The sequence below is a fragment of the Alligator mississippiensis genome, chromosome 4 (genome assembly GCF_030867095.1).
Source record: "Alligator mississippiensis isolate rAllMis1 chromosome 4, rAllMis1, whole genome shotgun sequence".
NCBI classification, from domain to species: Eukaryota; Metazoa; Chordata; order Crocodylia; family Alligatoridae; genus Alligator; species Alligator mississippiensis.
The window spans coordinates 248406491-248423850 of NC_081827.1; the positions used below are offsets into that span (position 1 = coordinate 248406491).

The window sequence follows — 17360 nt, forward strand, 5'->3', positions numbered from 1 at the left end:
TCTGGCAGCAGCAAGTTTGGTTAGGCTACTGATGTCTAAGCTAATGTACTAGGAAAAATGCAGGTAACAGGAAAGCACCTAACGAGAGTGGCTGAACCCAGATCCCCATGTTATGTAGTATATTAAGCAGGGAAAGAGACTGATAATCCTACCTGGCTGCCAAAATATTCAGCAACTTGCTTTGAAAATAAAACCCTTATTTTAATGGATTTCACTGTTAGGTGGAAGTAAAGCAAGCCCTGCATGCCAATGCATAGTATAGTGCTCCAGGAGATTAATATTAATCATAGAAGTACATTGCCAATTAATACATGAAAGTGAAACCAGGAGACAATGAGACCTTTTGTCTAGCACCTTCCAAATATTAAATGAAATAAAAAAAATTGGGAGGTTATCCTGATTTTGTGGAAGGCGAGCCAGAATAGATTTTAAGTGATTAAATATCATGTGACAAACAGAACCCAGCTCTCTGTTCCCAGACATGTACACCATCTAGGCAAGTGTCTCAACTGAAGTCAGGATAAATCATAGCACATGCTTTCTAAAGTTTGGAATTGAATGCAAAAATGTATCTGGAAATTTTGATGGAAAATAAAGTTCCAGGAAAAAGTAATGAAGCAGCTGCAACCGAAGAGCTGGCCTCATCAGAACAACAGCAGAAGGTTTACTGGAAGAAAAAGTTAGTTTTTGCTCTATTAGTTACAAGTTCAAGTTTTGTAGTTATTTGATAAATAGCTCTTCTTTTCAATTAACAGAAAAAAAGTTGCAGACATGTCAGGAATAGGGCCTTAGATGCCATGTCTGAAACACAAGGGGTATGTAAAGGAGGGGGAGAAGAGAAAAAGAAAGCATTCAACAGGTGAAGCTACAACCCAAACTAGTCTTGTTGGTGAAACGAGGAACTGCAATCAGCTAGGCACTTCCCAAACCACGGAGAAGGGTTTGCTGATTCTCAAGCTGCAGACAGAGGAATTCCTGCCAGCTACCTTTCACTAAGTATCCCTTAAGGGTTCCCACTACATTTGTTCAAATTCCTCCCAACAGAGTCATGCTTTGTTGGCATGTCTATCAGGTTTTTTTTCCGTACCCTCTTTGAAGAGAGGACTTTAATTTCCAGACATTTCAGAGACTCCATATATTTAAAAACCGCATGAACTATACAAGAACAATCACAAACGTCATCTCCTCAAAATTTTAAAAATGAGCAACCATCCAAGAACCCAAAAGTGAAGTCAGGCTAGAGACTACCAAACCTTAAAAGAGAAAAAGAAGAGAGGAGGAGGGGCTGGGGAGAAGAGCAAGCGCAAGTGAGCGCACAGAGATAGCCGTTTCTACTAAATCTCCAAAAATCTCACAAGACCTCTCTGCAGCTGACAGGACAGCAGATGCATGGGTTCTAGTATGGGCAGCAAAGACTGATTCAGTAAGTCCCCTGCATCTCAAAAATTACCATCCAAAAGACTTGTAATTGTACAGGGACTTTTGTACACTAGAAAGAGAGACGAAAGGTACAAGTTGGCACGTTACACAGCCAAACACCAGTGAACTGCTTCACTTGCAGGACATTCCTGACAACAAAGTTATTTAGTGGGTAGAATACTGTAACCGTAGCCATGAATTGTGCCTTTGAGCCCAAGAGGCAGGCTGTTGGTCACTCATGTGTCTATGATTTGACTATAGAAAAGTTGCTGTTCTTTCTTACCTTATCCACATTTGCTCTAGTTTTGGCAGAAGTCTCTACATACTGCACTCCCCACTCCTCTGCTTTAGTTCTGGCCTCCTCTACAGGCACCTGTCTGCGCTCTTCCAAGTCGGATTTGTTTCCCACCACGAGCAAAGGTATTTTGTCCTCTTCAGCCTTCACGCGCAGGATCTGTTCCCTAATGCATCAAGCATTAAAAATAAAATAGCTGAGTTAGCTGTATCACAGCTTCCTGTACTTGACAAAAATAAAACGCGCATCAGGAATAACTGAATGGCCTTCACAGTGCCAAAGGCTATGGGATGGTCTGATGCATGCATTAAATTTGGCACCCATTAAAGTGGTCACACTGCAGGCGCTGTACCAAGACAGCCCAATCACAGAAATAAGTTATAACTTACAGGAAAGCTATGTTTTGCTCCAATGGAGAGCCATTGCCATTTCCTCCAGCTCTGACTAAAAGAAAGCATCTACAGGCTAAGCAGTTCCCTCTGTTTAAGATACTTGCACCATAATTATTTTTTGATGAGTTCAAGAAAGAACAGCTATAAATAGGCAACTCACCTGGTACATATCAATTTGTCTTTATCTATACTACAGATGGAAGCAGTTTGATACTATTTTTTGCTTTCAATCTGAAGATCAGCAGGCTTTCCAAGAGAGGTCCGATAAGCTTTAAGCTGCGGAGTATTACCCCGCTCTACAGAAGCAGAAACTGGAGATGGTGCATGGAGACCACATTAAGTGAACTACACGAGGTCGTGCCACCAGAGAGGCAGAGCAAAAAACTGCTGTTACCTGGACTTAACCAGGCAAATATCAACTCTTTTCCTTGTTAAAAGACATTATGAAACAGGTTTGGAAGACTGTGTCTTTGAAGGCATCCACTGAAGTCAATTCAAGGGGAAAAAAAAACAAATAAGCAAACACCACCCGCACACACACAACCACCTTTGCTACCAATAAAAGAGAAATGATTAAGGTGATGCCATGCAGCTTAATTCTCAAGGATATTGTGCAAATATCCAGGAAGTCAGTTAAAGAAAAGAAAAACAAAAAACCACCACAAGTCCCTGCCAAACCAATTAAGACATATTGACAGCAGCATGCGTCAGCAGCAACATGCAGCCTGTTTATGTTCCAGCAGTCTCCAAGTGCAGTTTTCTCTTTTAGCCTGCTTTCCATATTGCTTCATCATGTGGCAAGAGAGGCCTTAAGAAGCAGCCACACATTTTCCAGGCAGCCTAGTCTACCAAGATTAGGTAGAGAAGCTGAAACAAGTAGCTGCTTGCACTTTTCCTTCCCTGACAGCAGATTGCATCTGCTGCCCTGTACACTGATGGTCACCTCACCTTGAGCATACATTATGCAAAAAATAAGCCATGCTACAATCAACTGAAGTCAAAAGACTCCAGTTTTGCCATCTTAGAGTCATGTAGACAGATGCCACGAGAGAAGAAACAGTAAACAAAGTGCAGATGCATGTATATTTGGAAGTCCTTCAAACAGCGGGTAGATTAGTAGTGGTCACATGTGAACCAGGTGAGAATGATCTGAAGTGTGGCAAAACCCACTTTCACACCCCACGAAGACAAAATACGTATGCTGTGGTGCATGAAGCAGTGTGAAAGTGGGTTTTGCTACACTTCAGATTGTTCTCACCTGGTTCACATGTAACAACTAGAACAGCACTTCTCAGCCCGGGTGCCTGGGGTAAAACCCTACGGTGCTGCCAGGCCCTTTGAAGTGGCACAGGAAGCACAAGGAGATGAGCAAATAAGAGGCAGGCTCAGGCCTCCGGTGAGGAGATCAAGCAGATATGGGCAGGCTCAGGCTCTCCCTGCCTGGCTGCTCCTCCACCTCCGGGAGGTTGCAAAGCCCTGTAATAATAAATTTAGGTTTTTTTTTTTAATGGGGCGCTGCTCAATTCCCAAGAGTAACAGAGGGGTGCCTAGCCTCCCAGTTTGCGGAGACTAAGAACCACTGAACAGGAAGATCCCTTTTTGAAAGGATTCCAGAACGCGCCCATGTCCACAGCCACAGATTAAATACACGGAGGAAGTTTGGCTTTTGAAACAAAGATGATATAACATCCAGTCACAGACAAGTTACTGGGAGTTTGTTGTGTGTCAGTGTTTTTCTATTTGGCTTGCGGGAACCAATTTAAAAAAAGGGAGGAAAGTGGTTGTTGACATGCAATTTAAACCAGGAGTGCTCAACCCCCAGAGGTCTGGAAATTGTGTGATGGGGGAGCACTGGCAGCTTTAATTGCCCTTGATAACATGGCCGTGTGCACCATATTGGACAAGTGTGAGGTCAGATCAGACTCGGACCAAACCTGCACTATCCATCCAGTCCACAGGGCCAGACGACTGGGCACCACCAATTTAAAAACATTTTTATCTAATAAGGGAGTGCAGGTAATGCACCTCATTGAGAACGTGGTGGGTCTTCACTAGAAACAAAGTGAAAATTATCCAAATTCCCATGACCAAAGATTAAATCACTCTTATTTACCAGGATCTGATAAGTTCAGAATCAAATAAAGGGAAATCTACTGACTCTTAACTGTCTATTAAAAATCTCTTTTCAAGCTCCCCTTTAAGTCCACTTCTGAGCCCCACAGTACAGCAGCCCTCTCTCTGGCTGACAGGAAGGTGGATGCACTGCCCTACGGGAGGGTGCCTTTGATACTTCCCCTCTAAGGAGTCGAAAAAATGTTTTAAAGGTCATTTTCAGTAGGTTTTTGCAAGCCAATTAAAATTCCATATTTAAAACACCTGTTTCTCCCCCACTCCTCCTACTTCCCTTCCAAAGAAAGCCTGAGGCGGAAGGAGAGGTTAAAAAGAAATAAAAATACAATTCTCACAAGATAAAGCTGTAAAATTATTTTACATGTTGTCAGCAAGCACCATCTTCTCACTGCTAACTGGATGCAAGGCTATTGAGCTAGTTTAGTAGTAGTTTACATTGGAGGAAGAAGGCACAAAAATACAAGTCAGTAGGATGGGAACATTTCTAAAAGGCGGATGCCTGCATTTTTGTTCAGAGTAGACTGTCTGCTCGCTTGAGATTTCTGAAAGTTTTAGATTACGTGACAGTTGGAACAAATCCTAACGTTGTATTTACTGTAGCAGTATACACACCGAATCCCCATTTCAGATGCGAGGGGAGGCAGAGGAAGAAAGGAAGATTTGTGGACAATGGAAGAGCCTTGGAGATGGACTGCCTTTTTTTTTACAGGTCATAGCATTATGAACTGTAATTAAGCCACCAGATTTGTAAGATCTAAGTGAAATCTAGACTCTCTCTGGTAGGCAATGACTGAAGTCCAAAGTAAGGAGGTATTATGTACGGAGCAGCTCCAACCCAAGGGCATAGCTCTAGAGAATGAACAAAGTGGCATGGAAGAAAAGCAGGAAACCAAAATATACATATGCTACCGTCAAGGCTTTTGAAAGTCAAATTCTGAAGCCCTTTGAGCAGTTAAGCAATTATACTTATACTTTTTTGTGGGATGATTTGGCTAAATTTGGACAGAATCGCGTTCCAGTCTGCCCTGCTACAACTCCCCGGTCACGTTCAAGCAAAATTCTTGCTTCCAGAAGATCATGTAAAGCTCTGTACATGAATCAGTCCTCATGCCCAGAGAGCACTCTACTGTTTGAGAGAAAATGGTTCGCACAGGCACTGCTGAAGGGGCTGCCAGCACACTAATCATTTGAAGTCCCTGGGCAAGAGGAAGGCTGTAGTCTAATTGTGTTTCAGATGCCCTTGACTTTCAGAAATCTGGAAACAGTTTAATGCCTCCTCCTCGGAGTATCGACTTTACTTTTTCCTCCAATTCCTGGGCCTTGGGGATCTAGTCCGGCACAGCTTTGAAATGATCCTGATCTATGATGGGTTAAAAGCTGCAGTGGTTATGCTAAAAAAAAGTTACTGCTATCAGCAAGTTTGTATAACAGAAAATTGCATGTTTGTTCAGGCCCTTGAGGTAGCTGAGGCAGATTCAGCAAATTCCAGGATTTGGAGACAGAGGAAGAGCACCACATGACAAAGGTACCCCTGATCAACCCAGATGTAAATGAGTACGTGATAATTTGAGGTCAGAAGTAGACATGTGATGCTAGGTCACACTCATATATGGATTAAGGTAACAGGCCACTTAGGCTCAGGCAGAGCTTTGACCTTCGGAGGGATCGGTTTACTTTTGCCTTACCACATCAGGTAGAAAGCGTTCTCCAAATCCAAGTACCCCCAGGAAGTTGGTTGTCAAGAATGACAACCAGGTGAAGTCTTGCAGGCTGGCTCTTAATCTCAAATTCATTCTGATGAGTCAAGTCTGCCGTGTTGGATTGCCCTGTGATAAGCATCACCAGGACAGACAGGTTTTTCTTTTGCCTGTGCCACTAACAATCTTACTTTTGCCCTGATAATGCTCTCTGCCTTCATTCTCACTCTAAGGCTACCACCTTAATTCGCTCTGGAGCAAAGTGGGCACCAGCTCCTCCAGCCTTGAAAGCTATATGGTGTTTTAGAAAAGTTCCCCGTGGGAGCTACCATTACAGGTTGTTGGGTTTTTCGTCACATGCAGTTGGCCAAAGGAAGCCTTCAGTTGCACTTCCTACTGAGTGCAGAGCCGCAGGTGCGTATATAAGCCAAGTCTAGGGAACCAGGCTCAGTACCACCGGCTTCAGGAATTATGTAATGAGGGTCTGCACAAATGATTAAAGATGGCCTGCATTTAGCCCTTTTGCCTTGTCCAGAGGCATTATGTTCCTCCGTACATCACTTGTGCCACGTGTAGCAGTTCAACAGTTCCATCATCCTAGATGAACAGCACAATCTCCAGAAACACTATAGCCTATCATAGTGGCAGGCAACCTTAGTTTAAATCTAATGGTCTTTTGCTTCATTTCCCTGCTGCTTCAACCAGGTCTCAGCAAATAAGTTCAGAAGCCACACCAAGAGGCAGGCTATGTTGCAGTCAAACTACAAATGTGTTACATGCATGTGCTCTACCAGTCAAGAGTGCTACTTTGAAGCCCATTCATTATACAAGCAATGAGAGGAGACCTGGGGACAAGCAAGTAGATAGCTACATTAAGTAGGACCAAACAGGATGCAACCTACTTCTACACTGTAGACAGTGGTAGTCAACTGCTAGGAGAATGAAACTAGCATAGAAATAGGAAGAACTCCCTATTCACTTCTATCTAGGGTAGGCAAGAGATTAAAAGTGGTGTTCAAACTTTTCATGCACATAAGCAAGTTATATCATGGTTGACCTTCCTGAAGAAGGGACTTCACTTGCAACGAGTCTCAGGTACCATAGTTTGAGAAACAGCCTGGCACTAGACCCAACCCTGAACTCCAGTGGAGCTTTTGTACACAGCTACAGCATCTGCGTATAGACACGTGACAGAGCAGCTAGTAGTCCAGTTTTCTGTTCTATCAGGTAGCCAGCAGACACCCTGCAGCTGAAGTAGTGGAGACAGATAGGACTAAACAAATCTGTTATGGCATATGCTAGTTGTGCAAATCTAGCTAAAATCTAGGCTAGCCTAGATGAAAAGATATATGTTTTCAAGCCACAAAACTAGATTAGAGAATACTTAAGATTAGATTTGCACTGTCCCAATGCAAGCAGAAGTTAGATACACAAACTCAGCTGAGAATCGTTTAACAATTCATGCAAGAGTTAACAAAATTTAGTACCCACGGCACTTTTGCCTATTAGTAATCCATCAGAAGCAGCTATTCATTTTGCCAATCAAACCTGCTCCTCCTAGGAAAAGGACATGAAAATGAAAGGGATTGAAGCACTCCATTTTTCTCCATCCCACTAGATAGTAGGTGCTTACCGGAACTCTGCTGTTGCTGTAAAGGATTCATGCTCCGTTATGGAGAACACTAGCAGAAACCCCTCCCCGCTGCGGAAGTAGTTGTCTCGAATGGCTGCATAGTCCTCCTGTCCTGCTGTGTCCAGTATGTCTATCTGGACCTCTTCACCATCCAGAACCACTTTCTTCCTGTAACTGTCAGCCTTTGTGGGTTCATAGTCTTCCACAAACTAAGGGGCATAAGAAGGGAGTTAGTTCACAGCACCTCCAACTTTGCCAGATGTGGCACTCACCTCAGCCTATTCCTCTCCATTTTCATAATGATTAAAATAGCTTTTGCAGGCCTTTTTTTTTTTTGGATCACTATCATCTATTTAAGGCCATTTTTTGGTTCTAGTGTTTTAAGGGGAATTAGCAGATTGAAGGTCATGTCTCTGATCCAGGCCAGAGTCCACACATCAGAAGCAGCTCATGCTACATGGCATTTGTTACTCTGAGTTTATTTCAAGTTCAGCAAAATATGGGTTGTGCATTTCATCAAAGTTATGTCAACTTAGGCCAAATGAACTGACTTGGGTATAACTCCCCTGACTCTTAAGGCCTTAATAGTTACTATAGTAACTCTTACGTAGGAACACACCACAGCTCTGTTCAGAACCTGATGCAGGTGTAGAAAACAGCAGCTCAGCTATTAAGTGATAGCATACATCATGAGCACACAGCTGTTCTCTAAATCTGCATTAGCTGAATATGGTTTCTAAATGAATTTTAGAAGATGCAGGTGCTAAAAAGTTATGGCTTGGGAGATTCAGGTATCCAGGCTTAGACTGCCACTTGTCTAGATGAATCTTTGCTAAGGCTGTCAGGTGGACTCTGCGTCTGAGGGCTGACAAGTGCTTCCCTAGAAAAAGAACCATTTTCAAATGTGTTCCCTGAACTCAGTACAAAGTAGGGGTGTTTTTATCGTTAGGGCAGGACGATCTCTAGGACACAGAGGTGGCTAAAGGTGTAGGCAATGAAGCTCTGGCTGGGGCGTATCCTGTATGCAGATTTTATGATGGAATGACTTGCCACAATAAGACTGCCAGTCAGAGAGCCCAGAGCCAGGCGTTAGTTTAATTGACAGTTAGGGGATTTTTTTTATTTTTTTTTTGGGGGGGGGGGGGGGGGGGAGGGGGGGAGGAGAAGGACAACGGGGACAGGACACACACAAAGGAAGCTGCAATTCCCTACTCCCCGAAAATCCTCTGAAATTCTGAGCATCCCTTGTGAAGACTACGACTCCCTAGTATGTTAGCAGTAGCCACTAAAGTCCTAGAGACCCACTGACAAGATATCCTTCTGCCTTCATTGAAGGCAAGCTTAACCCTTATCTGCTGACAGTGGGACATTATATAAACCATTATATTCTGGTACTGCACTGTTTCCTCATCAACATCTAGCTCAGGTCAAGAGTGCTTACTTGATCAAGTTAGTACAGCTCAGCTGTAATATCTTGACATCCTAAGACTACTCACTCTTGCAATGTTGAGAGTCAAGTGGTTGTTAAAATAGCCTGCATGAGAGTGACTAAAGTTTTCTCATTAGAGAAATTCTGATGCTTCCTACCAAAAATAGGAAATACAGAACAGAGCAAGATGACAAGGTGTCCAGAAAAGTACCTCTCTGGAGATGCGTGCAGCCATTCCCCCATACCTTACCTCGTCATACATGAACTGAAGTGTGAGTGCCGACTTGCCCACACCTCCACTGCCAACCATGATTACTTTGTGGAGAGCAAGAGAACTCTGGTTCTTGTTCTTGCTGGCAGCCATTGTCCTGGTTCTCTACAGTTCTTGCGTGTCAGACACCTGACTGAAGAGCTGCAAGCAAGGAAGAAAAAAAACCAAAAAACCTCTTTCAGTCATATGAAGGAAGACTGTAGTCTTTCTACCCATTTACATAGTATAGCAGCCTCCCCTGGAGCAACAACTGAAACAACTGTCAGTTATTTCTGAAGCAATCCTAAAAAAGGCAAACTTCCCATGTATTTGCTATATTGGCAGGGCTGAGCTCCGTTGACATGTAGCACCGCAAGCATTTTGGCTTATCTATTAGCATTTTAGTGGTACTTGGTTGTCAAAAACTAATATAGGGTTGGTGCCATCCTACTGGCTCTTTCCAGGCTTTAAAGGGTTTTTTTGTTTTGTTGTTTTAATGCAATGAAGTTGCATCATTTTAAAATTGCTTGTTCAATTAGTTGCAAACCTACACAGGGACTACATGAGAACCCTATGGCAAAATGAAACTTCTGCTTCCTCCCTTAAAAGAGGAACAAAGACGATGCTTACAACAAAAAGCAAAATTTGGACTTTACACCATTATCTTTGTAGTCCTGCCAGTGATGGCCAGAGTAAATATTCTGTGACAACGGGGGCCGACTTTCTTTTGTGGCATGCCTGCCAAAAAGTTGGTCTCACACTCTGAATGCCACTCCCATCCCCTTTCCCTGCCCACCAGGCTTCTCTGCTTTCTGCTCCCTACCCTATGGTACCTGCCTCATCTGCCACTGGGTTTCCCACCCCCTCTCTGATCTGCCACTCCAATCTTGGCATGGGCCAAAAGTTCAGTTAGAGGAGTAAAGTGGAAGGAATCAGCCACAAAATTACACATTGGGTGCATCTACACATCGCTGTACAGCGACATTGTTACTACACCATGCTTTAGTACTTCCTTCTGGAAGTACTAAAACGCAGCACAGTAACTGCCCATACAGATGGTGCACATTTAAAATTTCCCTACATCAGTGCAGCAGCACACTATAAGCAGGGAGCATGCCACTACACTGATGTAGCTAATGATCGTGTGTAGACCCATGTGATCGCTATATCACTGTACTGCACCATACAGCAACATAGCACATTGCTATGTTGCTGTAGGGTGATGCATAGACAGAGCCATTGTGTAATGACTGAATGGGGTTATAATGTAAGTGTGTGGCTTACTTCTTATATGTGGCCAGGTCACTACTTGAGAGGCGATTAACCAGTTAATAGCATCTTAAGTGTAAGGTCTGTCAGGGGCCTTTGACACATTAAGTGGAGGACAAAAGTGTGGAGGAAAGCAAGCCAAATCAGGGGTGTGCAGCCCTCCCTGCAATGGACACAGGCTCCTTATATCTTAGCCTATAGTACATGGGACCACTTTGGGGCAGGGATGGGGAAATCCCTTTTTTGTGCACTAGACACTGTTTAATTAAAGGACTGACAGGAGGCCGAGCAGACAATGTCTACGCTCCAAGTGGCTCATCTCTTATAAATATGATACGGGGAAAACAGGAGAACTGTGCTGGAAAAAAAAAGATTTATTGAACAGTATCCAATAACTTGCAGCGTTATTTAGTACAATACTGAATTTCAACACCAGTACAGACTGTATAGCTAGTTTCTTACTGAAGGTGGACACGATGGTAAGTTTTCAATATAATAATTCATATGAAGTAGGTCTCAGACAGGTCCTTTTGGAGTAATTCCAGGAGTAAATCTGGATTCTGATTGGTTGTTCACATCAAACTTGTCTCATCACAAGTCAGGTTCAACAGTGTCACTGAAAGACAGGCTGACTTTGCGAGGGCAGGTACTATTTGAGGCCAAGTGTTACATTACAGACTGTACACCTAGGAACCCTTTCACCAACTCCACAACACAGTGACAGCTCTGAGCTTAAGCTGTTATTCAAGATGATGCCCGAGGGGTTTGTTAGGATCTTGACTTGCCCAAGTTAAATGATTTTTGTAGCTTCTTTTTTTTCCTTCCTTCTTTTTTTAAGAACAAATGCCAAGACACAGTATATGCTGCTCCAGTACAGAGCATGAGCTTTAGGAACCTCACACACTAAATCCTTCCCTTCTCAGGCATTAAGCTATTCACTCAGCTTTCTGATTTAACAACCCCCCCCCCCCCCAACCAAATAACAACAACACATGCACAAAACTAGATTCTTACAAGCTGAAAATGAGATAATCAAATCACAACTAATTTAACTTGGTCACAGATGCCTGCATGAATAATAAGAGGCTGTACCTATCATTAAAGACTTCCCATACTTGCCTCCGAAGAGCCTTATAGATGAGTGAAAATTTGCCTGGATAATTTAATCATCAGCACAATGGCAAATCAAAGGGGAATTGAGCCCCGTGTGTCAAAAAGCTAACTTTCCAAAAACCTGCTGGGGAGAAGGCAGATGATGAAGAATCTGCAACCTGTCCCTTGCATACTTCTCCCATACCAAATAGCCGATTAGTGTTGAAAACTTTGCCCCCTGCAATCAAAATGCATGTCACAAAGATAGCAGACAGTGTCATTTAAAAGGGGATTTTACAGCAAATGCCAAAGTGTGCTGAGAAGCAGCTTTTAGTAGACAGGATAAAAGGGAACCATTTCCTCCCATCCACCTGCCTCTTTTGTATATTAGTAAGCTTGAGAAGCCAGGCCAGGGCATAGTTTGTGCTTAAAAAAAGAAACCAAGCAAACCAACCAACTCACCCGCCCCTCTTCATTATTTGTTTGAAGTGCTGGGGGTATGGGGAAGGAGGGCACACATACACACACACTTTGAAATGAGTCTCATTTTGCAGGCAATTCTTGTGCGACTTCTTAAGTTGAAGCCATACACATGAAAGTATTTCAAGACTTTACAAGTATTAAGCCTCAGATGAAGCTAGCAACTATGAACTACATTGAGCTGCCACAGAAGTGCAGTTAGACAGTAGAAAAAGCCTTTTTGGTTTTCACAAAGAAAAACATAAACCATTCTCTCCTCAGTAAGTGAACTTAAAAGCACTTCTAAGCTGGTCTACCCCGTGCTCTTGGTTTTTGTGGACCAAGATAACACTAAGACTGTTTGGACAGGTAAAGGACTCTTAAAAGCATATCAACTACAAGCCCAAGTTCACTTTACTGGAAGTCTCAGGAAGACGACACGCAGGCTGTGTCCAGAGGAGTATGGACGTCTGGTTTCCCAGGGATAACTAGCGGCAGTGCACCTCGTGCCACTGCTAGTCGTCCCCAAGGAACGCTTGCATCATGTGCACTCTGGTACATGGCAGGTTACCGCAGGTGGGGTACGGGAGGCTAGAGCAAGCACTAGACTGGCTCCAGCAGCCTTACCTCGGGTCCTGGGGCTGCAGCAGCAACAATCCTGCTTCTTGGAGCCTGGCTGACAGCTGTGGTGTGGCTCTGGCTGGCCAGGCCCCAGTTTTGAGCAGCGCACGCTGCCCCCACGATATCCAGGGGTCAAAAAACAATACAAAAATGCACGCTGCTCCCTTGCAGCGCAGAGAACAGCTGAACGTGTGATATGTGGCACTACAGACATGTCTGCCGTACCACGTGCTGCACAGCCACGCTCATCTGGATGCGGCTGCACAGTCCAAGTTATACAGGGGCAAACTATTCTGACTCAGGATCTGCACACAGGGCAAAGGCATTGCAGGCTAGGCTCTTCCTGGTAGAGGGCTGGGCCAAACTGTGCTCGGGGTGGGTGGCGGTTACCCCAAAATTCACCCTAACCCCCCTCCCAGTGCCGCCACAGCCCACCCTGAGTACAGCCTGGCCCAGTCCCCTGCCAGGAAGAGCCCAACACTACCCCCGGCCCCAGCCCACAGCAGCATCCTGCCTTCGCCTCATGCACAGATCTGGGGGCATGTGCTCCCTGTGCCCTCCTGGGGTGCATGCAGCAGCAGAAGCACCCTCCCCTCCCCACCCAAGTCATGCAGCACCTGCCTCTACCCCAGCCCTACTCCCTCCCTCACTGGGGGGGGGCCTTGATCTCCTCCCCCCCCCAAACAGACTTACCACCCCAACGCTGGTCTCCACACTGCTAGGCTGCATGCTGGCAATCGGATTAGTATCAGCCGACATGACTCATTAAAAATATTGGCCATTAGTATCGGCCCCAAAAAAATCTCTATCAGTGCACCCCTAAAAAGAAGTTCAGGAATAAGAACTATTCAAATTAAAAAAAAAAAAAAAAAAAGTAGATGTGATGCAAGCACTGTGCTTTATGCAAAATTAACAGTGCTTATGTCTGGCATCTCCACGATCCCTTCCATGCAGTAGGCAAATGTGTATCCTCTGGATAATGATGTGCACATAAAGTCCACTCAGGTGCCTGATGAATCCAGTTGTGGCAGACGAGCCCAATTTGAGAGCAACACCGTTACAGGGTTCAGAGATCCATGTTTTGTCCAAGCTGAAGTCCAAGTTTACCATACGCTTTCTTCTTTCTTACTTTGCTTCCGTCCTCTGGACTGGAGCCGTTTCATGTTGTGCTGCACCCATGCCAGATGTTCCCTCCAGATTGGACTGGATTCTGTCTGCTCCTCAATTTTTTACGTTTATTCTGAACAACCTGGTAAAATTTTTGCACATACCATCAGAGGGCAACCCCACTTGCTAGAGCTCTCTCGCATTTTACTATACAAAATATTCTTGGATATACGAGTTCTCTTGGGGATACGTCAGAGAAGCCTGCTGGGCAGGGAAAGACAAAAAGGCCACACCGAGCCCCAGATGTTCAGTGCCTCAACGGTTGTAGTCTCTGCCAGAAAGCAACAGATTAAAGCTGCTGCTGACTGCCTCAACAAGGGCATGTCAGGGTGATGGTCCCTTAGTTTTCCCCCCACCACCACCCAAACAAAAAATTATTTTAAAACTAGGAATCTGGACATGCATTATCTATCAGCTTAACAGAAATACTTTGTTAAATTCTTCTAATACCTGGGTCTCCCATTCTAAGATATGGGATTTAACCCAGTAGCTTCAAGACACAGCAATTACCACCACAAAAAAAGCAGAATGTGGAACAGAAGGATCTTTCCACTACTAAAATACTTCATGATCCTATCCATTGTCCACATATTAATAGGAAGCTTTCAACCTTGTTTTGAGAGGTATACATACTTTTATACGTATGACATACAATTAGAATTAAACTGTACATATATAGGTTTACATGTATGTGTATATATTTATAATTTTATGTGTATGTGTACAAGTGCATGCTGCTGCATGGTCACTTCAAAGTAGTACTGCATCTGTTTGGGTACCCTCCATATCTATACCATTGTCAATTTTGATTTTTCTCCTTCATTTTAAAGTTACTCATTACTAACATTTTAAAGTTACTCGTTTCTTGGGTTTATAATGCTTGTTGTAATTATCCTCAAAGCATCTCAGTACTATTATGTACTCCAACCATGATTTGATTTCAAGTACTGCAACAGTGATAGAACCTTTGGGCTCAGGCTTAATTAACTTAAGGTACAGGGTCAAACCTTCATTCTGTTCAGTTATAATGAGGTGTCCATTTCCAAAATAATGCCTTGTGCGTCATGTTTCCTGGTAGGACACTCCTCCGAGGATAATGCTTAAGGCCTTATAGGTATTAGGCAATCCTAGATAGTGGGCACTAGAGGTGTACTGATATAAATAGGTTGTACATGATAGCGGTACTGATAAGAAAAAAAATTAATGTTATTGGCAATCGGCTTTTTTTGGCTGGCATAGCCAATAATGGCACCAATAAATGTTGCAACTTGGAGAAGCAGCATCTGGCCAGTAAGTCTGCTGGGGGGGGGGAACACGACACAACGACAGGTTGAGGCCTCCTACAGTGAGTGAGGAAGTAGGGCGGGGCTGTCTAGCCATGCCCACCATGGGTGTGTACAGTGGTGGGGAGCTGCCCCCTCTCCACCCCTGTGCCCCCCAAACAAAGCTGCCTGTGGGGTAGCCTTCACTGCCCTGGCAGGGCAGTGCCTGCCCCTGCCCCACTATTTCATCATGGAGGCTCTGATCTGCCCCGCCATGCCCCTTCCCTCTCCCCCCCCCTTCACCCCCCCCAGACTTACCAGCCAGACTGCTCTCCAAGCTGCCAGGCTGCATTCTTTAAATCAACTATCCAATCAGTATCAGCCAATAAGGCTGGTTTAAAAGTCAGCCATTGGCATTAGCCAAGAAAATCTTTATCGGTGTGCCCCTAGTGGGCACATCTATATGTTTATTAATGCGCTTTTGCTACTGCGCATTAAGTTTATTTAATACCTCACACAAGGGTAATAAATTCACATTAGGCTGACCTAATACTCAGTAGCAAGAGCACACTTTCTTTTTAGTGACACTTAATGTGTAGTAGCTTAATTTTACTGTGCATTAGCATATTAGCATGTTTTTTGATGTGACACTCTAACGCACAATAAAATAACCTACTGTGCATTAAAAAGCACACATGTAGACCTGCCCACTTACCCTTAGCTAGTTTCCTCCCTCCCCCCCTGCTCAATTTCAGCAAATGAGTAAGTATGAAAGCTCTCAGAGAATTGGCTTTAAAAGTCAACATCTTGCTCCTCACAACCTACAGCAGGGGCGGGCAATTATTTCAGCTGGAGGGCTGCTTACCAAGTTTTGGCAAGCTGTCGAGGGCCACATGAGTAGCACTGCCCCATGACAGGTGCCCTGCATTCCAGCCGCCATCTTGTGACTGGTTGTCCCAGCCCCATCCCCTGACCTTTGCCACCAGAAGTCTCTTTTCTTGCCCCCAGAAGTACTCCTTTCAGCAAGAGCTTTTTGCTATCTCAGAACCAGAAAATATACCAAACTATATTCTAAAATGCAAACATCAAATTAATGAATATTTTAGACTTCAAAAAATATTTTTGTCCTGGTTCACATGTCTTTGTGTAGTGTACATAGAGGTGATTGTATATAGTAGCTTAAAATTAAGTCTTACTCTTGTATGTTGTGGGAGTATAGATTTGTGGGAGGCAGATATACGTGGGGTGTGGGGGGGTCTATGTGTATGGCAGTGTGAGGGGGGCGTGGGCGCATATGTATGGTGGGGTATGTTCCATTCTGCAATTTGGAGTTTGGTACACATTGATGTCTTGGTGCATCTATAAAAATAACGTGAATCTTCCACGCCAGAGCATGGAGCCAGCCCATCCTGATGGCAGCCAACAGAACCGATTCGGTCATGGGGCATTTGAGGGTAAGCAGCTCTTTCCGTAGCTTTGCTGGTTCCCACAAGTCAACTAGCAAGTTATCAGAGACCACCTGTCAAAGTCTCCCAACCTAAACCAATTCCTCGCCTGCTCAAGGCAGGCAAAGTTCTTTGGGTAGATGCGATATCTTGCATTAGACCGACTGAGTAGTTGGAAAAAAGTTCTTAGCAAGCTTTTTCCTTCACAAGGGCTTTCACCAAGCAAAACCAGTTAATCTCAAATTCCTTTTCTCTGGATACCCAAGTAGTATATACTTACTGAACTGTTCTTAAAAAAAGAAGAAAACTGTGCATGAGGTGTTAGGGAAGTGTCCAACTGTGTTCTTAGAATCTGTTTTCAATGCCTTATTCTGCATCTGAGCAGAGCGGTCCCAGCCCTCTAACTGATGATTACTACAATACCTATGAGATTTTAGCAATTTGTACTCTGCATCAAGTGCTTCATTACATAGCTGTAATGGATCAACAGTTAGACAAGGCAAAACCCCAGCTCGGGGTCATGAAAGAGCTACTGTAAGTACAGAACATGCATTAGGATATGCACGTAATATCTGCCCTTGACAGAACAAGTTTAGAAAACAATTAATGAATTGACAACATAGACCCTTCTTTTGCCCAGCAGTTTCTGCAATTACACAGAACAATACTGTACAACCTCTCTTGCATAATTTCATTCAAAAATATTTAGTTTTCTCCAGTAAACTGAAGAGGAGGTCAACATTATATTCCTAGACTTCCAGAAGGCCTTTGATCTGGTATCTCATGATGTTCTCACAGGA

General features: G+C 43.9%; 1 protein-coding gene across 4 annotated transcripts in view; it reads right to left on the bottom strand.

The window, feature by feature from the left end:
• Nucleotides 1-17360, bottom strand: part of RALB (RAS like proto-oncogene B) — a 66400-nt gene that overhangs the window by 6338 nt on the left and 42702 nt on the right. For all 4 annotated transcript variants that reach the window (XM_014599362.3, XM_014599361.3, XM_014599363.3 and 1 more), the window contains exons 2-4: nt 9246-9407; nt 7567-7775; nt 1703-1880 (exon numbers count right to left, since the gene is read on the bottom strand). In XM_014599362.3, coding sequence (XP_014454848.1) covers nt 1703-1880; nt 7567-7775; nt 9246-9359 — 501 coding nt within the window. In that variant the 5' untranslated portion in view covers nt 9360-9407. The remainder of the gene's footprint in view (nt 1-1702; nt 1881-7566; nt 7776-9245; nt 9408-17360) is intronic.